This window comes from Dermochelys coriacea, chromosome 11 (genome assembly GCF_009764565.3).
Source record: "Dermochelys coriacea isolate rDerCor1 chromosome 11, rDerCor1.pri.v4, whole genome shotgun sequence".
NCBI classification, from domain to species: domain Eukaryota; kingdom Metazoa; phylum Chordata; order Testudines; family Dermochelyidae; genus Dermochelys; species Dermochelys coriacea.
Genome location: NC_050078.2, coordinates 69,243,719 through 69,265,841, shown reverse-complemented (window position 1 = coordinate 69,265,841; position 22,123 = coordinate 69,243,719). Strand labels below are relative to the sequence as shown.

At 44.7% G+C, this 22,123-nt stretch overlaps 1 protein-coding gene across 2 annotated transcripts in view; it reads right to left on the bottom strand.

Annotated features, from left to right (window-relative positions):
• The window catches only part of VWC2L (von Willebrand factor C domain containing 2 like), a 127,915-nt gene that overhangs the window by 92,659 nt on the left and 13,133 nt on the right, over nucleotides 1–22,123 (bottom strand). For both annotated transcript variants that reach the window (XM_043505703.1, XM_038422551.2), the window contains exon 3: nucleotides 702–831. In XM_043505703.1, the coding sequence (XP_043361638.1) occupies nucleotides 702–831 (130 nt within the window). The remainder of the gene's footprint in view (nucleotides 1–701; nucleotides 832–22,123) is intronic.

Sequence of the window (22,123 nt, the reverse complement as noted above, 5' to 3'; positions counted from 1 at the left end):
CCATAGGCATAACTCACTGAATGAAGTCATAATGACAGTCATGTTACCGCAGTGGTTAAAGATGCTTTGTATCCTGACACAGGCTCCCCGCTTTCTGTGCTGTTGTTATGGTGATATTATGGCACAAGTAGTGAACTGGGTATCTGTAAATGGAAAATAAATGCTTGCACCAAAAACGCTGACCAGTAGCAAATAATAACTTAAATCATTGAGGGCTGAACCCCGCTTTCACCAAAACCAATGGGAGTTTTGCTACTGACTTCAATGAGAGCAAGAGCAGCCTATTGACCTTAGACAAATATTGACCCCTGTCATCTCAATCTAGAGCCAAATGCTGCTCCCCTTACTCATGCAAATAGTCCAACTGACTTCAAGTGGGACTAAGTGTGGGAGCAAGGTAAGCAGGAATTAGCCCCTGGAGAGCTAAAATTCTCACCTTGACTGATCCTCACTAGTTTTAGGACACATCCTTGCTCGGGTGAACAATCCCATTGACTTCAATGAGATGACTCATGTGAGTAAGAGTGTCCTTGAGTTGCATTGATGGAAGTTGATAACGAAAGCACACACACAATGAGAAGGAACAAACATCGACCTTTGCCAGGCAAGGTAGTTTCTGGGCTGCGTGTAGGTAATCAAAAAACCTTTATAGAATTTTGCTGTTATCTCTTCTTTAAAGTTTTAATACAGAGCATTCTTACCATTTTTGCAGACAGGACAACACTGTTCTGGTTCATAGACTGGGTTGACACATTCAGGAACTGCGCAGTCTGCTACAACACAGTGAACTTCATTGCTGGGCTCACAACGACACCATTCACATGGAGAGGGCTAGGAACAAATCTAAAATTAGCCCATTTCCTCCTGCAGCTCAAACATTTGTAACATTTATACGTTGCCATAAGACAAAACATCTGCATTTAATACAACTTCACTGCATTCATTCATCATGTGCAACACAAATTAGCCTGTAGGACAAAATAGTAAAGTCTGAAATATTTTTAAAAAGTGCTAAAGAGAATGCTCATAATTATATATTTTAAGGACCATGCTTGTACTTTGTCCATTGTCACACTTACCTCTCTATTATGAAAAGGACCCAGAACAGGTCAGTGGGTCTAAAGCAAGTCACCAGTTTGGCTTTTGTTTGAAGGCACATGAATGCATGTCACAGATCGTGTTCCATTGCTCATCTGTTGTCTTCTTGTGAGTAAGTCTGGTGTTAAGAGCAGAATCTAGTAAACCTCAGCTCCATGGCTGCTCTCGGGAAGGGGGCAGGGACTGCATGATGTTCAAATGCACATTCATGTCATGTGTAAACTCACAGTCTCAAACCAGCTAATGCCCTGAGTGTGTTGCTGCCAGATCAGCTGGCTCAAAAGCTGGAAACTTCACAGTGTTGCAGCCTCAGTTTAGAAGAGTGGATATGTTTTTCGGAATCAAGAAGAATTTCTGTTGCTTTTCTTGTGGGGCAGGGATTGTATTTTTGTTCTGTGTTTGCACAGAGCCTAGCACACGGGAGCCCTGAATGGGCCCCCCAAAGCACCACCACAATATAAATAATAAATAATAATAATAATTTAATTTTCTAGCCCCACCCTCAAGAAGGTATTTAAGCATATGCCCAAGATGAAGCTCTGAGTAATACCACTGAAGTCAGTGAGTTACTTGGGAACCAACTGAACTGGTTACATTTTAGGACTGCCAGTCTAAAGTGAGCTGAAGCTCACGAAAGCTTATGCTCAAATAAATTTGTTAGTCTCTAAGGTGCCACAAGTCCTCCTTTTCTTTTTGCGAATACAGTCTAACACGGCTGCTACTCTGAAACCAGTCTAAAGGGTGTGCCTTGAACATGGTAGAGAGTTGTCTTCATCTCACTTGTCTTACCTTTTAATGGGGAGTTGAAGAAATATTTTAAAAAATAGAAAAGTCACTGTTTCAGGTCTCTAAAACAACAAGTGTGTGCATGCAGGTGAGACAGACACACACACACATACAGAAAAGGAGGGCAACTGAAGAATTAGTGCGTGGCAGGCTGGTGTGTGAAATCTCCAGCAATCGAGCATGCCGTGCACCAAGTGTTTGTGTGGGCCATGCTGCTGCACACTCGAAAATCCATCGTGAACTTTGATCTACTCTAGTTTGAAACAGCATAGCACACTAGGGAACTTCCAGTGAGCGGGAGCAGGGGCCACACAACCAGCTCGTGTGCTACACGCTAGAGTGCTGATGTTACTCCCCCCCTCATGTCACACATTAATGCTCCATCCAGCTATGCCCTTAGATAGACTGGAGAGAGGGAGTGGGACTAGGGGTGGGGAAGACAAATAAAAATGACTAAATTAAGCACATGTGAAAGCCAAATCACTAGAAAATCATTTTATTCGATTACCTGTCAGACACTGAATTCGGGCCTCTTCTGAAACAGCTGATCCCCTCATTAACAGCTAAACTAATGGGTGGAGGGTACTGGTGCAAACTCTTCTTTCCATCACATAAGGAGAAAGCTGCAATAATGCCATTGAATACAACAGAATTCCTCCAAATTAAATGAGAGCAGAATGCTGATGAAATGTTTCAGATCATGGTGACGTCTCTCTCACCAATTTGTACAAGACATACAGAACACCCTGAGTTCTGGTCTTGGCAGGTAAAAAGCTTTTCTGTTCACCTATAAGGGGCTCCATATGTCTTGAATCAAATCATTTGTGCCCAGGAAATTCATTTCCACCCTAAAATGGACTAATTAAAGCATCCCTCGCTTTGTCTGAACGTCTGCAACCTGTAATCCCCATCAACTCTCATTACTAGTGGCTCTGGCAAATTAGATAAAATCAGCACATCCTGAGTTAGGGAAGCAGTCTGTGGAGGTGGAAATCCTCTATCTAATTCTCTGCCCTCATTCCACTCTGCTTTGATTTCTATCTGCAGTACCAGGAAGCTCAATTCCTTTTACCTGCTTTTCTTATTCAAGTCTATTTAATAACAATAAAAACAACACAGAAGAAACCCAAACTACTAGCCCAGGGATCAATAAGAAAATTGCTGTCTTGTTTTTCCCCAATTTAACCAATAGTTATATGGAATAGTACAGCTAGATCTTCTGCTATATTGAGACCTTCATTTACACATCCTTGAGAATGTCTCCCTGCCACAAAGTTACATTGGTTTCTATGATGCTGAGCTGCTAGCACTGCAAGCTATTCAACTGCATATGCCTCAGATTGAAGCGTATCAGCAAATGTAGGAGATGCCCCTAAATGACTCTGCACTGAGTAAATGAGACATGACATGTATATCTTTTGCTTCCGTGTTGTTAGCGTTACCTGAAAATGACACTGTAATAAAATGTGATGTTATTTGACACTGGAAGCAGCTGTTGGGATGGGAGACCTTTACCCAGTTATAAAATGGAAAGAACTCTTCAGCTTTTCAGAGGATGAACATTTTGCAGAAGAAAAGAGAATATTTGATGTATGTCACCCCCTCTTTGAATTTCTCTACCAGCTTCCTATTTCCCACCACATCAAGTTCAACCTACTTGTTCTTGCCTTCACACCCATGCTTAACCTTGCCCCTTTATACTCACTAGTCTCTTATTGCAGCACCCACACATCCCCTCGCCTCACCAATGATGCCAAGCTTGCTGACTACAAATGCCTTAATGCTTTCTTCAACATCTCACCTTATACAGGGAACACCCTTCCGGAGTTGATCTGCAAAGCTGCTCCCATCTTGTGTAGGATCTGATCCAAAGCACAGTGAAATCAAGAGGATTCTTTTTTCTGACATGAATGGGCTTTGGCTCAGAGCCTTAAATTCCTCCTAGAGACACACTTCTTCTGGGATGCCTACAGGAAACTAACTGACTGAGGAGTCTGTTATTTATCTCATGAATGAACTGCTCTTCTGTACAGAGAGATGAGTCAAGTGTTGGGAGGAAAGGCACTGAAACTGAAGCTGGGAATTAGTGCAGGAATTGGGATTCATATGAGGCACCTCCAGGTCTTTTTCTGACTTCTCTATCCAGCCCATCTGTTCTTATTTTCCTCCAGGCATCAACTACTCTTCTACTGACCCTACTGAAGTTCTCTTCCAGATGCTGCTGCTTTGTTTGTTTTTTATTCCTATGCAAATATCATACCTGGTGAGCGCTCTCCATAGTGTGCCATGACAGTTTTCAGCAGTATCAGGGTTGGGATTTAAAGGTGTGTCACTCACAGAGCATGGCACCATGATAACAGTTTGTAAATTTGCAACCGGTGAAATTCAAAGGGGATGTTCTCCTGTTCTTATTGAAAACCAGTGATGGGAATGTTTGCTAATGCCTGACATACAAAAAGAGCGTTCAGTCATGACTCTTACTTTTAGACAGAGAAAATAGACTAACCAGAATCTTTTAGAGCTGATACTTTACTAAAAACTCTGAGGAGATCAATGAATTCAGATGATTAAAGGGTTATGTATGGTACAAGATTTTAGGCAAGATTCTTGACACTATCCTTCTGAACAAGAACAATGTCTTATCAGAGGTCTTTAGGAAAGCATTTTTTTAACAAGACTTTTCAAGAACCAATCCATGTGCGTGTGTGTTAGGACTCATCTCATTAACAATCCAACCAAAAGGAGGACCATGATTCATGTCCATATGTATATAATACATATGCACATGCTTATGGCAATATCACTTTGATAATATTTTTCAACAGAAATTCTGAACAATATGATGGATCAGGGTCAAATTCACTGCCCCTTTTGCAGGAACTCCTATTAACATCCAGGTATACTAAATAAGAACCCTGGTGAGCGATGTCGGTATAGATTTTCATGTTGTCATTTCCATCAAAGCTCAGGGGAGCTGGTGAAATAATGTAGTGCTTTCATTTTCTAGGGCACTGATTCCAACTCTAGCCAAGGTGATATGGCGCAAATGTGGCCATCATCTGACTATTGTTCAGAGGCCTTTAGAACCAAGTTGGTGGATCCAAGGCCGGTGCCTTTCTCACCATCAGTACTGACAATGTTTTAGCTCCCCTGTGGGCAGTCTCAGCAAAGAGGCCATACATCGAAAAATCATAGTTCAACTACCATCTTCTTCCTAGAAGTGGATCCCTCCAGCACAGTGGTTGGGCTCGAAGATGTCAGTCTCTTGTCTTGGCAAGTGGGGGACATCTACAGCCACTTTTTAGAGAAGAAAATTAAAAATGGGGATAGAGAATACACACAGCGAAATAAGCATTTTATGTTCAAGGGAGGAGATAAGGATAAATCTGACAGATGTTATAAACCATACCAAGAAGACAACAAAGAGAAAGGAGACATAAGGATTCAACAGGAAAAAATAATGATCCTTCCCCAAGATGATGATGATGATGATGATAAATTATTTATTTTGCAGGAGAATATGAAAACCTGTTGGGATTCAAATCCCAATATCCCAGTTCAACGCTTTACATTTGGGTATCGGTTGGGCATGTTTCCCAGATCTAGTCTGGATGCAGCCAAAGACGGTGGCAAACCTGTGAGAGGTTTCAGAGTAGCAGCCGTGTTAGTCTGTATTCACAAAAAGAAAAGGAGTACTTGTGGCGCCTTAGAGACTAACACATTTATTTGAGCATAAGCTTTCGTGAGCTACACGTGTTTCGTGTTGCATCCGATGAAGTGAGCTGTAGCTCACAAAAGCTTATGCTCAAATAAATTTGTTAGTCTCTAAGGTGCCACAAGTCCTCCTTTTCTTTTTGCAAAACCTGTGAGAATAACTGATCTCAAAAGACTTTGGACATTTTTGTCTAAACCTCACCAGAAGCATTTGCAAGAGCTTGGCATTGTTCAATCTGAACCCAAACTCTAGCCCTAGACTGGCCTGGACCCTGAATTCTAGAGTGAATCTAATCTAGATATCACCTTTACCTCTTTGGTCACTGACTAGCTGCCTAAGCTATCTGTCTATTCCCCAAAACTATGCTGAATACTTGTCTTTACCATGTAGGTTTGCTCTTCAATTGTCTATCATTAGGTATTAAAAATTCTTACTAAAGCATGGAGCAAATATCTGTAAAATAAATATTATATAGTGGCCTCCCTTAAAAGTTCTTCAGTTGCCTTAGATGAGGAGCTCTGTGTCTATTTCTCAATCAATTTTAGGTACTTCTAAGCAACCATGGTTAGAGTGGTAGATAGGCAGTTATCTAAGACCACTGAAGAATTTTCAAGGTGATGAATGATATTTTTTCTTTACCTGTTTGTTCTGTCCTTCAGAGAGATTTTCTCTATCTCTCCCCGCCCCCGTTAATACTGTCACAATTAACTAGGAGGCTAACTGCAGCTCTGGCTCTGCCTGGTCTCTCTGAGAGCAGCCCCTCAAGTCTTGGGCCTCTAGCCATGACCCGTCTGTCATGATGGAATCATTTGATTCTCCCTGTCTCAGACCAGGCTGTGGGCTGCAGTCCCCTGAGATCAATTGTGGTTACCACAGCAGGCTTGAGCTGGGTTCAGTACCTGCAGTTCATTTCCCTGCAGGGCAATGACAGTGGTAACTGGTAACCCAACAGCTCTCTTAAAGCCACATATAATTGATTTAGCACAAAAGCATTTCAGAGACAACAAATCTTGAAAAGAATAAACCAGTCTATATGCAGGCCTGCCTCTTCCTAAGGCTTACATTCCCTTGGACGTGGAGAAACACCAGCTTTTTTAGAATCAGACTCCTCTCCAGAGCCTTCCTCTTTGTCAACCGGTCCTCAGAAATCCCTGACTATTCACCTCCACCCCTCTCCGCCACTCCTTTCCTGAGAAAGGTTTTTTAATTGTTTGTCATTATTTTGATCTCTGGGCTCCCACCCTGGCAAAACAAGGCTTGCATCTTCATTGGAGACAAGATACAAGATCCTCAAAGCTAAGGGCAGGTTTCAGAGCAGCAGCCGTGTTAGTCTGTATTCGCAAAAAAGTTTGACCAATGTACATGGCAGAGGGGAATTGCTGGCACATGATGGCATATATCACATTGGTAGATGCGCAGGTGAACGAGCCTCTGATAGTGTGGCTGATGTGATTAGGTCCTATGATGGTGTCCCCTGAATAGATATGTGGACACAGTTGGCAACGGGCTTTGTTGCAAGGATAGGTTCCTGGGTTAGTGGTTCTGTTGTGTGGTGTGTGGTTGCCAGTGAACCTGTCAAACTGAACAGTCTCTACGTAAAAGAATAAATGGACACAAATCAGATGTCAAGAATTATAACATTCAAAAACCAGTCGGAGAACACTCCAATCTCTCCGGTCACATGATTACAGACCTGAGAGTGGCTATTCTTCAACAAAAAAACTTCAAAAACAGACTCCAACGAGAGACTGCTGAATTGGAATTAATTTGCAAACTGGATACAATTAACTTAGGCTTGAATTGAGACTGGGAGTGGATGGGTCATTACATAAAGTAAACTATTTCCCCATGTTATTTCTCCCCCCACCTTACCCCCCACTGTTCCTCAGACGTTCTTGTTAACTGCTGGAAATGGCTCACCTTGATTATCACCACAAAAGGTTTTCCTCCTTCCCCCCCTCCTTCCTGCTGGTAATAGCTCATCTTAAGTGATCACTCTCCTTACAGCTTTCAGAGTAGCAGCCGTGTTAGTCTGTATTTGCAAAAAGAAAAGGAGTACTTGTGGCACCTTAGAGACTAACAAATTTATTAGAGCATAAGCTTTCGTGAGCTACAGCTCACTTCATCGGATGCGTGTATGATAAAACCCATTGTTTCATGTTCTCTGTGTGTGTATATAAATCTCCCCACTGTATTTTCCACCGAATGCATCTGATGAAGTGAGCTGTAGCTCACGAAAGCTTATGCTCAAATAAATTTGTTAGTCTCTAAGGTGCCACAAGTACTCCTTTTTTTTTAAAATAAACTAAGGGCTTCTCCCATTGTCCTGTAATGGTCCCCTAAGGGTTTGTTTACAGATTGCTAATCTGGATTCATTGTTTTGCTTCCTTGCTTGTTTCTCCCACAGCTCCCTATTCAATCAAAATCAAAATTCAATCAAATCAAAACATTCATAGGGGGAAAGTCTTACAACCCAATATACAATAACTTCCCCTCACTGACCAGGTCACATACAGTGTTCAGAAAAGCATTACATCTCAATATTCTCAGATTGTTTCATAGCAGTTCCTTGTCCACCACAAATACTTAGTAGTAAACGATTGTAGAGCAGTGCAAACTTTACAAAAGATAGTTCACAAATATTTTCAAGGGGGCTGGTAGGAAGGTTATCAGGTTGCATATCAGGTTATTTTTATCATCTAATCCAAGTTAGAGTTGTCTTGTAGTTAAACCATCTACGGTTTATTCCAGCTCAGTTGAAGGCAATGACACCAATGGATCTAAGATCAGGCCCACGATGCATCTTACAATGAAATACATGCATGCAAGTTCATGGAAAGGGCTGGATAAAAGGAGGAATCTGATTGGTTGATGAAAATTCCACATGGTTTGGAACAAATAGAGAAATGAACACAGAGGGGCCTATTTTGAAGACCCACAATTCCCACTGAAGCCAAGAGTACATCCACACCTTTCACAACTTCAGAGTAAATTCCACTGTTTTTAGGATAACAACTTTAGTCAGGACAAATTACCTACCCTGCCCTTCTTTATCCACAAAGAGAATGCAGAAATATATGTATGTTTTAAGTCTAGATTGGAAAAAATAAACATATTCTCAATAATGTATCTGAATATTGACAGATATTGAGTTGCTATATTTTTTCCTTTAAAAACTTAATTGAAAAATGGAAAATGTATTTTGTAAAGGTTGGTTGTCTTCTTCTGAAACATCAAAGATGGCCCTGGCTGGAGATGGGGCACTGTATGGGATGGGTCAGGGCATTCCTTCTGTCATGTGCTTGGCCAGAGGTGCTGGAACAATTTTTACAGTAAGGGTGCTGAGAGCCTTTGAACTAAACTGTAAACCCTGTATACAATGCTTAAATAAATTTGTTAGTCTCTAAGGTGCCACAAGTCCTCCTTTTCTTTTTGTGGATACAGACTAACACGGCTGCTACTCTGAAACCTGTATACAATGGAAGCCACTTCAATCCAGGCGCTGCGGCAGTACCCCTAGTTCCAGCACCCATGTGCTTGGTTGGCTGGTTCTTGCTCACTTACTCAGGGTCTAACTGATCACCATATGTGGAGCTTTCCCCCCATGTCAGATTGGCAGTGACCTTGGGTTTCTTTTGCCTTCCTCTGCAGCACTGAGTGCAGTACTCTTACCAGGATTCCTAGGTGCTGACTCTGTGGGCACCCACCGGGAGTCAGCTCCCCTTCCTACTCCCAGCGTCCCTGCTGATCAACTCCTTCCCTTCCCTGCCAGTGCCTCCTGCATGCCGTGGAACAGCTGTTCTACAGCATGCAGGAGGCACTGGTAGGAATGGGGATAGGGCATGCTTGGAGGAGGGGGTGGGCATGGAGTGCGGGGTGGGACAAGGCAGGGCGGGGTGGGGGTTTGGAGAAAGGATGGAGTGGGGGTTGAGCACCCCCCCGGTAGAGAGGAAGTCAGCGCCTAAGACAGGGTACATCTCACTTAATCAATTCCCTGCCATTGCAGTGGCCCCAGGCACTGGTGCACCTCAGTGCCTCCTGTTCTCTGCCTTTGGCACACAATAATTTAGTCTCCTGTGGGATGTCATGCTTGGGTCTCATTTCCATTGTTGGGTTTAGTGTGGTGGTGCTGGGTGTTGTTGGTGGTCTGTGATATACGGAAGGTGTAGTGAGGTGGTGTGGTGCCCCACCGCCCCGCAGAGGGAAGAACCTCCCAAGACACCAAAGTGGGCAGAGCCAGTGGAACCTGCACCCGCCCCCCAGAGGTCAAGGCGCAGGACAGGAAGTATAAAAGCCCAAACCCAGAGCTCACTCAGGCTGCAGCCATCAGAGAGGCTAGATGCCTGTGGCCTGGCTTCGGCTTGGAAGACCCTAGCAATCCGCGGCTGACCCGAGGACTGGCTGGGCCAGCCAATGCCTAATGCCGACGGGTGCATGGAGGAGCTGCCAAGCCTACCCTTCGCCAGCTACCCTGAGGAGCTGCCAAGCCTACCCCTCGCCAGCTACTCGGAGGAACCCATGGTGCTGGAACCCTCCGAGGACACCACCCTGACCCAGATACCCTACGAGGGGGAGTCCAGAAGTAGCCTGGGGGCAGCCGACCCTAGTCTGGCTGCAGCACTGCCAGAGCTGATGTCTTCTGCCGTGTTAGGGCCCCGGGCTGGGACGCAATGGAACGGAAGGGCCTGTGTCTCCCCCTGTCACCCAACTCGCGGGTGGCCGTCTTCCCCTCTCCCTGGTCGCTCAAAGCCAGGCGCCTGAGGTTTGCTATTGAACGATTTGCTCAGTCCCTGCCAGAGGGCCTGAGCTTCTGACTGTTTGTTTGCTGGCTTCACCCTGACCCAGGGCCCAGGCTTATATTGTATTGCTTGTGGGGCCCTACCTGAAGGTCTGGGCCATAGACTGGGTATTCCCCAACCCAGCAGAGAGGGTTTAGCGAGGCGGTGTGATGCCCCACCACCCCGCAGAGGGATGAGCCCCAGCGAGTCCCCTTATAGGAGGTCAAACTAGATGGTCTGGTGGTTCCCTCTGGCCACAAAATCTATGACTCTGTAACTCTATGAAATTCCTCTAACATATAGTTTGTGTGATTATATCAGTTTCTACTAGCCTTTTCAGTTTCAAATGCCATGGACCGCTTGGGAGAGAGTCAGATCTCAAAATGGATGCAAGCTGTAAATTCTGGACTCAGTTCCCAATGTTACCAAGGTTCGGGGGCACGTGGTTCTTAGGTTTGGACTCATTTTGACTTGGTTTCAAAAGACCTGCTCTCCATCAGGGATGCTGCTGCCACCCAGGAGGTTCCCACGAAGCAGAGGCAAGATGTGGCATGTCACCAAAGCTTTCATTGCTGCCAATAATTCCGTTTCACTGCTCTCTCATTGTCTGTGAGCCACTGGTACAGCTCTCGTATAGATAATTGCCGTCAAATCTCCTCTGTGCAGAATCTACTGATGGAATCATGCTTTATGCAGAGGTAGCAGAAGGAAGTGCAGAAAAAGGTAAGGTGAAGTCTGTCAAATTGTGCACTGATACCTGGAGCATAGATGTAAATATTAATGATGCTAAGGACAATGGCAGTTCTGATGGAGATAATTTTTGTAGCTACAGTTTCAGGTGGTGAATTTATAGGGAGGAAGATGAATAAGATCTGAGCCACAACAGCTTCCACATTACAGCTAAGATAGTAGGATATAAACGGGAAGAGATGAATATAAAAAGAGACCATCGACACAGGATGGCATTCATCAGAGACGACTGCAGGAGCTGAAATTGGAATAATTTTCATTGCTATTTAAATTGCCTCTGATCTCAGGCAGAATAGCAGGGGATTGCAAGAAAGCTGAAGGAGTGCCTTCTCCTAAGAAACTTAGCAGGTGTTAAACTATTGAGGATAGACAGATTAGCTTGACATCCACCCTACACAAGATAGCAGAATCAATCAGAAAGGATGGAATAGTAGGTTATTTATTTATAACTAGAAGTGGCTTAATATTGCAAGATTCTGAGCCGCAACTTATTACAATACATAATTAGCCCCATTGACTTCAATAGTAGAAGATATTCAGTGTGAATAAGGGTATTAGAATTATCCCATTCATTGGAAACATCCATTTGAATTCTGACTAACTTCAGTTTGGTCATGCTTGTGCCCTTTTTTATTGGTTATTCATAACCAATGGTTTTTTTGTTCACCTCAGTGTTTGGGGAATGGCTATTCTTCATACAAACACGGCTATTTGCATGTGAATATTCATTAGTCACTATTCATTATTTGTCATTGGTTTATTTTCATTTTAAAAGTTTCAAACATCCAATCAGAGCAGCTACAATATTGTGTGACTTAGATGGCCATTCACACAACAGGAATCACAAAGGTTCACACCCTCCTCCATAGGCTGAAATGTGTTCAAATAAAGTAGCTGGTGAAAATTTACACATAGTAAATACAATCACAGAAAAGAGGACTGGTTCCCAAATGAGTTGTCAATAGAAAATAGTGCTAAAATGGTTAGATAATTTATTTGCAATGAATAATTAAATAAATATTGACTGACCCTCTGTAGTGTCATGCGTCACAATATTCAGAAGCACTCAATCTACTTTAGAGACTGATGCAAACAGTAGACAGATTTCAAAAACACTGACCACCCATAAGTCCAAGTCAACAGGGTGCTTAGCATCTCTGAAAACCAGGCAATATATACAAGGGTTATCATGGTAACCACTGAAAGGTAGCAACCAGTGAAGAATTATTTATTCAACCGAAAGAACAAGGGAATAAACACACAAGTTATTTAAAATAAGTAAAACACTCTCTAGAAATGATAACCCTGACACTCAAATCCAGTTGAGATGTACTCAGTGCAGCACCTGACTAGGAAGCAAAGATAACCTGATTCCACCTTTGTCGCTTCCAGATGCAGAAGCTCTAAACAAAAGTTAGAGCAGCCTAATGGCTGCTCTAACTTATGTCTAGCTGCCCGCAGTCACAAGGAGCTGTTTTAGCAGCTAGGAAAAGCCATAACATAGAAGCATTTTGGCCACCCCCCCATGGCACTGAGTGCTATTGTTAAGGAGAGACATAGAGCTGTTATGGCAGCTCCCTGCCACCCAAGGATTGCCCCTATGGGGGACACACCTTCCCTTCCCCTAACTATGCCCCTCTTATAAACAGTGGACTGCATCCCCACAACTGGGGATTCTCCATATGCTGCAAGAATTCCAGGCTAGCAGGTAAAGCTGGCTTAATGGCTGGGGGAGCAGCACACAAGGGTTGTACCATAAGAGCTAACCAGGTCCTATATTTGATGTAACAGGAGGGTCATATAATGATTAGCTTTGCTAGGTTTGCTGTATTTTCCATGTGTTGGGCCAGCTGACCTATTTCTAAGGATATGTACACACTACAGCTTACGTCGGTGTAAGTTATGTTGCTCCAGGGTGTGAATAAGCCACTGCCCGTGACGTAAGTTACACAGACCTAAGAGCCAGTGTGGACACTGCTGTCGGTGGGAGAGCTTCTCCTGCTGCCACAGCTGCCGCCGCTCGCAGGAGCTGGAGTAATTAAGTCGACGGGAGAACTCTCTCCTACCAGCTTAGAACATCTGCATTAGCAGTGCTCCGGCGTAATAGCTGCAGCTGCGCCACTGTAAGCTCTGTAGTGTAGCCATAGCCTAAGGCTCCTGGAACTGGTTTTTGGTCTGGGTCGTCATCCTTCAATTAGCGGATTTTGTGAGAGGATCCAACCTTGGTCTCTCCCAAAAGCCTGCATATCCAGAGTCTGTTATTTCATTGACAGAAGCGGTGGAGCGTCCCCTATCAACATGACTCCGCACTTCTCTTCTAAGAGCAAAACTTTATATAGACACACGTGTCTACATCATTTTAGTCCTGACAACAGCTGTACTTACAGAGCCCTATGGCTGGAGGGACTAGCGGTTTGTATTACTTTGGTTTGTAATTTGTATGCTTCTATTCTGATAGCTTTTTTTGTTTTGGACACGCCCACCACACATGAAGTAAGTCTCCTTTCTAAAGGTTACCGCTGGGACTAACACAGGGATCAGGATATGGCTTGCTGTCAGTTTAGGACACCAAGAAAATGTGTAATTTATCCCATGTATCTGCTTTCCGATCCACATTGCGTTCTGCAATACCCTCTATTGTTGCACGTGGTCCTTCTGGTGAAGCATCCTTACAGGGAAGCCTTCTTTGGAAGTCTGGGTGAATCCAATGCCTGTTTGGAATTCTGATTCTTGTTTCTTGTGTTTTCGCTGGGTCTGATTCTGCTGCTCTCATTGCGTTACCCTGATTAGGGACTAATTGTGCAGTAAAACACTACTGACTATGGGTAAGAGTGGCAGAAGCAGGCCCTCGATGTTGCTAGGCTAAAGAGACTATATCATGGACTTGACAGTAGCATAACACCAATATGCTGGTTGGTAGAGAGGGTCACAATTCCACCCTCAGCCCCCCCCCATAAGGTAGCTATCTGCTGTCAAAAGCCCAGGAGACCTCAGGGTCTGCACTTCCCCAGACTTACTGTGGGTCAGATTCTCAGTGACTGTAAATCAATGTAACTGCATTGCAATCAGAGCCGCTGATTTACAACAGCTGAGGATCTGAATTTATGGCTGATCCCTATGCAGGGCCACAAAAGGGAGAGAATCCTTGTTCCCTCAAGCTCCCTCCTGTGTGCCCTTCCATGGGAGCTGTCCAGAACGCAGCCCTTCAGCTGAGTTGAAGTAAGCTTTTGGAGTCAAGCTTGTTGCAAGGCCTCCTGTCCCTGTATTTTCAGCACTTTGAAAATAACATTCCAGGGGATGCTCCTCAGTGGGGGCGGAGATGGCAGTGGAAATTCTGTGGGCTCACTGTGGTGTGGGTGCGGTGCTTTGAGATTGTGCAGAGAACAGCATCTCCACCAGATTTTTCGCTCTTCTTTTAGACTTAGCCCTGCTGCCTCTTGAGGAAGGCCAACCACATGCAAATTCCCCCCCCCCCCCCCCGCCCCAGCTCTCCTGCTGGTAATAGCTCACCTTTCCTGATTACTCTTGTTACAGTCTGTATGGAAACACCCATTGTTTCATGTTCTCTGTGTATATAAAATCTCCCCACTGTATTTTTCACTACATGCATCTAATGAAGTGAGCTGTAGCTCACGAAAGCTTATGCTGAAATAAATTTGTTAGTCTCTAAGGTGCCACAAGTCCTCCTTTTCTTTTTACACATTCCTGTGGTGTGAATGGCTCTCTGGGTCTTCTGGGTCACAGTGGCAAAACAAAACTCCACCTCTTGGTTTCGTTTTTTTCTTGGCACCTGCCAGAAGTTTGGTCCAGTCTTATCTGTGACTGGTTTGTCCCTCTCCTCTGAAATTCTAGGGCCAGAAATTCTAGGAATTTGGACCTGAGACTCCTTTGTGCCATTCTGACTACGCAAAGGGATCATGATGCTCCCGGATCTGGGCAGCTGAAGATTCCAGTGTTATGGGGGCGTCCCTGGCTGGAATGTAGCCAGCTCCAGGCCATCACACTGGTCCCTTTTGGCTTATATGAGTGAGAAAGATGAGCCCTGACAGCTGGTGTATTCCAGTGATTCCCCACATGGTATAATGGCCCCTTGTGGACTGTTACCAGTGGGACGAATTTAGAGCAGCTCAGCCTAGGGCAGACGAAGTTTTGTCCATTCTTTCTCTGTGGCCCTCACTGCCTTGTGTATTGGCTTTAAATAAGTTTGTTGTTGATGGGACTCGTTATTCCTGAATACCGTCCTCTTGTTCACTTACATTCGACTCAGGATTCCCCTGTGATTAAGAATCATGGGATACATTGGTGGCAATAGTTCATTGCTGATCCTGGTCAGTGTGTGCTGGCTTAGCTTGGCTGTTTCCTCCCCTTTATCTCCAAAGTAAAGGGATGCTGGCTGAGCCAGGGCTGAGGCTGGGAGCTGCTGACTTGCCTTTTCCTTGGTGCTGCTGACAGTGCACCAGCTGGTAGGGGGGGATGAATCCATGTTTACAGCTCTACACACACACACACCTTTCAGGGCCTGATCCCAAGCCCACCAAAGTGAACAGAAAGGGTGTTTCTGGAGAGAGCAAGAGAGAACGAGAAAGGGATTAAAACTAGCCCCTGCTGCTGATGGCAGAGAGCGGGCTGGGAAGATGGACCTACTTACCTCCTCTCAATGTCCTGCTCCCTCAGCCGGGGGCACATGGTATGGCTGAACTGCCCTGATGCCACTACTGTGCTTGCCAGCCTGGTGAAAGGGGGGAGGCAGGTTGGATCCTCCATCTCTCGGGAAAGCCCACTCATAGATTCATAGATTCATAGATACTAAGGTCAGAAGGGACCATTCTGATCATCTATTCCGACTTCCTGCACAGCGCAGGCCACAGAACGTCACCCACCCACTCCTATGAAAAACCTCACCCATGTCTGAGCTATTGAAGTCCTTAAATCATGGTTCAAAACTTCAAGGAGCAGAGAAGCCTCCCTCCAGTCAACCATGCCCCATGCTACAGAGGAAGGCAAAAAAACCTCCAGGGCCTCTCCAATCTGCCCTGGAGGAAAATTCCTTCCCGACCCCAAATATGGCAATCAGCTAAACCCTGAGCACATGGGCAAGATTCACCAGCCAGATACCCAGGAAAGAATTTTCTATAGTAAATAAGATCCCATCCCTTAAGATCCCATAAGATCTAATATCCCATCTCAGGGGATTTGGCCTATTTACCCTGAATATTTAAAGATCAATTACTTACCAAAATCCCATTATCCCATCATACCATCTCCTCCATAAACTTATCGAGTAGAATCTTAAAACCAGATAGATCTTTTGCCCCCACTGCTTCCCTTGGAAGGTTATTCCAAAACTTCACTCCTCTGATGGTTAAAAACCTTCGTCTGATTTCAAGTCTAAACTTCCTGGTGGCCAGTTTATACCCATTTGTTCTTGTGTCCACATTGGTGCTGAGCTTAAATAATTCCTCTCCCTCTCCTATATTTATCCCTCTGATATATTTATAGAGAGCAATCATATCTCCCCTCAACCTTCTTTTAGTTAGGCTAAACAAGCCAAGCTCCTTAAGTCTCCTTTCATAAGACAAGTTTTCCATTCCTCGGATCATCCTAGTAGCCCTTCTCTGTACCTGCTCCAGTTTGAATTCATCCTTTTTAAACATGGGAGACCAGAACTGCACACAGTATTCTAGGTGAGGTCTCACCAGTGCCTTGTATAACGGTACTAAAACCTCCTTATCCCTACAGGAAATGCCTCTCCTGATGCATCCCAAAACCGCATTAGCTTTTTTCACAGCCATATCACATTGGCAGCTCATAGTCATCCTATGATCAACCAATACTCCAAGGTCCTTCTCCTCTTCCGTTACTTCTAATTGATGCGTCCCCAACTTATAACTAAAATTCTTGTTATTAATCCCTAAATGCATAACCTTACACTTCTCACTATTAAATTTCATCTTATTACTATTACTCCAGTTTACAAGGTCATCCAGATCCTCCTGTATAATATCCCAATCCTTCTCCGAATTGGCAATACCTCCCAGCTTTGTATCATCTGCAAACTTTATTAGCACACTCCCACTTCTTGTGCCAAGGTCAGTAATAAAAAGATTAAATACGATTGGTCCCAAAACCGATCCCTGAGGAACTCCACTGGTAACCTCCCTCCAACCTGACAGTTCGCCTTTCAGTAGGACCCGTTGCAGTCTCCCCTTTAACCAATTCCTTATCCACCTTTTGATGTTCATATTGATCCCCATCTTCTCCAATTTAACCAATAATTCCCCATGTGGCACGGTATCAAACGCCTTACTGAAATCTAGGTAAATTAGATCCACTGCATTTCCTTTATCTAAAAGATCTGTTACTTTTTCAAAAAAGGAGATTAGGTTGGTTTGGCACGATCTACCTTTTGTAAAACCATGTTGTATTTTGTCCCATTTACCATTGACTTCAATGTCCTTAACTAATTTCTCCTTCAAAATTTTTTCCAGGACCTTGCATACTACAAATGTCAAACTAACTGGCCTGTAGTTACCCGGATCACTTTTTTTTCCTTTCTTAAAAATAGGAACTATATTAGCAATTCTCCAATCATTCGGTACTATTCCTGAGTTTACAGATGCATTAAAAATTCTTGCTAATGGGCTTGCAATTTCAGGTGCCAATTCCTTTAATATTCTTGGATGAAGATTATCTGGGCCCCCCGATTTAGTCCCATTAAGCTGTTTCAGTTTCGCTTCTACCTCCGATATGGTAATATCTACCTCTATATCCTCCTTCCCATTTGTCATGTTACCATTATCCCCAAGATCCTCTTTAGCCTTATTAAAGACTGAGGCAAAGTATTTGTTTAGATATTGGGCCATGCCTAGATTATCTTTAACCTCCGCTCCATCCTCAGTGTTAAGCGGCCCCACTTCTTCCTTCTTAGTTTTCTAAGATTTCATTCAGTCTTGCTGCTGCTATGTTACTGGTAGAGGGGGTGAGGGAGGGTGAATTGGGTTCTCCCGTCTACTGATGCTCCATCAGTGGAAGTGGGGTAGATGCTGTCGTTTGGGTCACCGGTGCGGTGGGCTGAGGTGTCCTTTCCTGCTGCTGTTCCTGGGAAGGCTGTTTTTCCTCTTTCTTCTATCAGTTTCACTCCCAAAGGTTTTTCCTTTGACTTCGAGTTGGTTTTCTGTCAGATTGGTAGATGAATTTTGAAGCAGAGGGAGTGGGATGCATGAGAACTCCCTCAGGCAATCCCTGTCCCAGCTCAGCATCACGTGGTGTCCATAGGGGCAGCTCGGACTTAACACCAGATTTTAACCAGCATAACTTCATTGGGCTAACTGAAATCAATGCAGATGCGCCAGTTTACACCAGCAGAGAATCTGGCTCCCAGGCAACAATGGAATTAATTCCTATTTACACAGGTGAGAGTGAGAGAAGAAAACAGGCCTAGGGTCTTTTAAATGGAAGTAAGTGTTCTTGGAATGACGTAGTGAGAAGGATCCCACAAGGCTCCAAGTTGAGATTTCTCCTATTTAACTTGCTAGTAACTGGTTTGGATGAAGGGCTAAATAGCAGGAGATGCAGATGACTTGAAGGCAGGAGAAGCTGATGACACTAAAAAGGATGGCAATGTTGTTCAAGAGTATTTAAACAGCCCATGGCAATGGGTAAAAGATTGGCGTGATGGAACTTGGTGTCAGACTATGTAAAATCAGGCACCCAGGAAGAACCACTGAGATGGCAAATATAAATTCTGAATGTTTCCTTAATCAAGGAAACACAGGAGGAAAAGGACCCAGGGCAAGAGTAATAACCAGAAATTCAGGGCACAGGACCAGATTATTACACCAGTGTAAATCCAGAATAACTCCATTGACGTCCCGATTTACAGCAGTGTAACTGAGATCAGAATCTGACACTCAGTGTTAGTTGCTGTCAAAAAAAAAAAAGAACAAAAAACAAAACAAAACAGAGTTTTAGGATGAATAAGTAGGGGATTTAATTCCAAACCATAGAAGTCAATGGTCCCTCTGTACAGAGTATCTTTTAGGCCAAAATAATATGGGTCCAATTCTGCAAGGTGCTCAGTGCCCTCATCTGTTACAGATTTCAAAGGAGCTGCAGGATCCATCCTTGTGTTGTAATACGCAGAAACACTCAAGTTAGGGAAGCAATGGATTAGTGGTTTGCGCTCAGGACTAGGACAAGAAGCCCTGACACTGATGGACTCTGTGGCCTTGTGCAAGTCACTTAACCTCTATGTCTTAATTTCTCCTTTGTTAAAATGCTGGTTAATGCTGCTGACAAGACAGGGAGGGAGGTAGAGAGGATCAGTTAGTTAGTGTTTGTACACATTATATAAAATGCCAACAAATACATTTAGGAAAAGGTAGAGCGGAGAGTGGCGAGGCTCAATTTTATACTGGAATAAAATTCTTATGGGGAAAGTCTCCTTGATTTTAACATAGATTATTTCAGGAATAGGTAACTGCCTATGTTTCCTGTAAGATGCATGGCCACACAGCAGCCTATGAAGTTCTGTGCAGGCATTCAGGGAACTCACCCGGTCACGAACTGCCAGGGAAAGGGTGCCCCTCCCCTGGCCCGAACCCAGCCCCGGCCCAGACCTACTGTGTCCGGGGGAAGGGGAGGGGGAGGGATGCCTATTCCACAGCCCCAACCCAGCCTGGACCTACCATGGCTGGGACCTACCATGGCCAGGTTGCCCTTCTCCCAGCCCCAACCCAGCCCTGGACTTGTCGCTGCAGGGAGAGGCACCTCTCCCCCACAAACCCAGCCCAAGTGCTGCTGTGTGGGGAGAGAGAGCTGGGGCGGGGGAATCCTCTCTCCCCACCATAGTCCCTAAGCAGCCTGCACCCCAAACCCCTCATCCCCCTGCCGGAGCCCTCACCCCCCAACCCCAACCCTCTGCCCCAACCCTGAGCCTCTCATCCCTGGCCCCACCCCAGAACCCACACCCCCAGCTGAAGACCTCATACCCTTGCACCCCAACCCGCCACCCCAGTCCTGAGTCCCCTCCCACACTCCAAACCCCTCTGCCCCACCCCCACCACCTGCATTTTGTTATGTGCACCAATAAGGAGGTGACGTGTGAATGCATCCGATGAAGTGAGCTATAGCTCACGAAAGCTTATGCTCAAATAAATTTGTTAGTCTCTAAGATGCCACAAGTACTCCTTTTCTTTTCACCTCCATATAGGTGCACATAACAAAATTCATTCCGCACATGGGTGGGAAAAATTAGAGGGAACACTGGTAACTACTCCCTGTGCTCATTCAAATCCCTCCTGAAAACTCACTCCAGCCAACTCACCTATGAGCAGCGAGGCGAGGGGGTGGAGAAAAAGCAATGCAGCCATGGAGGAGGAGGGCATATACCTCCCTGCCCCCACATAATTATGTGAGGTTTCCCCCTTTGTTAGTGAGCCTCACTTTTTGGGTCATGGTGAATTTAGGATCGGGGCCCCATTGCAGTAGGTACTGTACCAACCCAGACTAAAAGTCAGCCCATATCCAAAGATTTTACAATCTAAACAACATTCATCACCCTAGTAAGGCACCATCTTTCTGCTCTGCGAAGGGCTGTCAGGGAGGAAAGCTCCATGAGGATCCTCTAGATAGTTTCTCTCTGATCATTCTGACTGTGAGGATGCAGAGGGCAGGCTGGAGTCTCCCCAGCCTCCCTGCAGACACCTGAGGTGAAGGGGGCACAGTGCCATGATGGTAGGAGAGCCACATGAAGTTCTTGGGGGCAATCTGGCTCAGCGATAACAGTAATTAATAACAGGTTGGGAGGGGAGGGAGGGATCTAATTCCAACTGCTATTGTTTGAAATCCCTTAGGGAGTCACATAAGGATGTCAGAGAAAGTCTTTTCTGCCCCCAGGGGATGATATTACCTCTGATCACGATTGGAAGGTAAGGAAAGGTCTTTTTCTCCGAAAGGATTTTGGAATTGTTTGCCTGTGTTTAAGAAATGGACTGGTATTTACCGAACATCCCTGAATTAGCCCTGGATTAAATTACGGTTAGCAAGGTTCCCCTGCTAAAATAGAGGACAGAGATCCTGGCTGTGTGGTTCTTGCCTTCATTATAATTCTATGCAGCTGTTTTGGGGCCCAATTCTCCTCTCACTCACATGGGTTTTACACTGACGTAACTCCTTAGGCTCCAACAGAGTTATCCCTGACTTATGAAATCAGAATCAAAGCTTGACATGGTCTCTATTTTAACCAACCGCACTGAAAGCTGTCATTGAATGATTTATTCAATTTTTGGTTTAAAAACAATCACTAGGCTAATTATCTACTCGGGCATTACTTTTTAATTAATGTAATTCTGTGTAAAGCACTTGCAGCTATCAACACTCCATCAACACACATGCCTATGCTTTTCAGAGCACTCTATTACAGTACCGAAAACCTTCCATGAATTTTTGTGCTACATTTTCATTTCATAGATTATCAGAGGTGGAAGGGACCTTAGGAGATCATCTAGTCCAACCCCCTGCTCAAAGCAGGGCCAATCCCCAATTTTTTCCTGAGATCCCTAAATGGCCCCCTCAAGGATTGAACTCACAACCCAGGGTTTAGCAGGCTAGTGCTCAAACCATTGAGCTATCCCTCCCCCCATCTACTTCAGTAGGAGCTGTACTCACAGACTGATGGCAGGATCGGTCCCGATGACATACAGTATGTAAAGCTGTATATTTACAACTCTCTTCATGAATAATGAGATTTCAGCCTTATGGTCAAAGGAACTGAAATGTTTTTATAAGACTCATGAAAAAAATGATTAAAGATAAAGAGCCAGATCTAGGCAGCGAAGGGGAACCTCCGCTCCTGGAGAGGGGATCAGCTCTTTGTGCCATGGACTCCCCCACCGCTAGGCTTCATGGAAGGCACTTAGTGGGGGAGAGGGTTGGGGGTGAGGGCTCCGGCGGGGGGTGTGGGCTCTGGGGTGGGGCTGAGGGGACACATGGACGA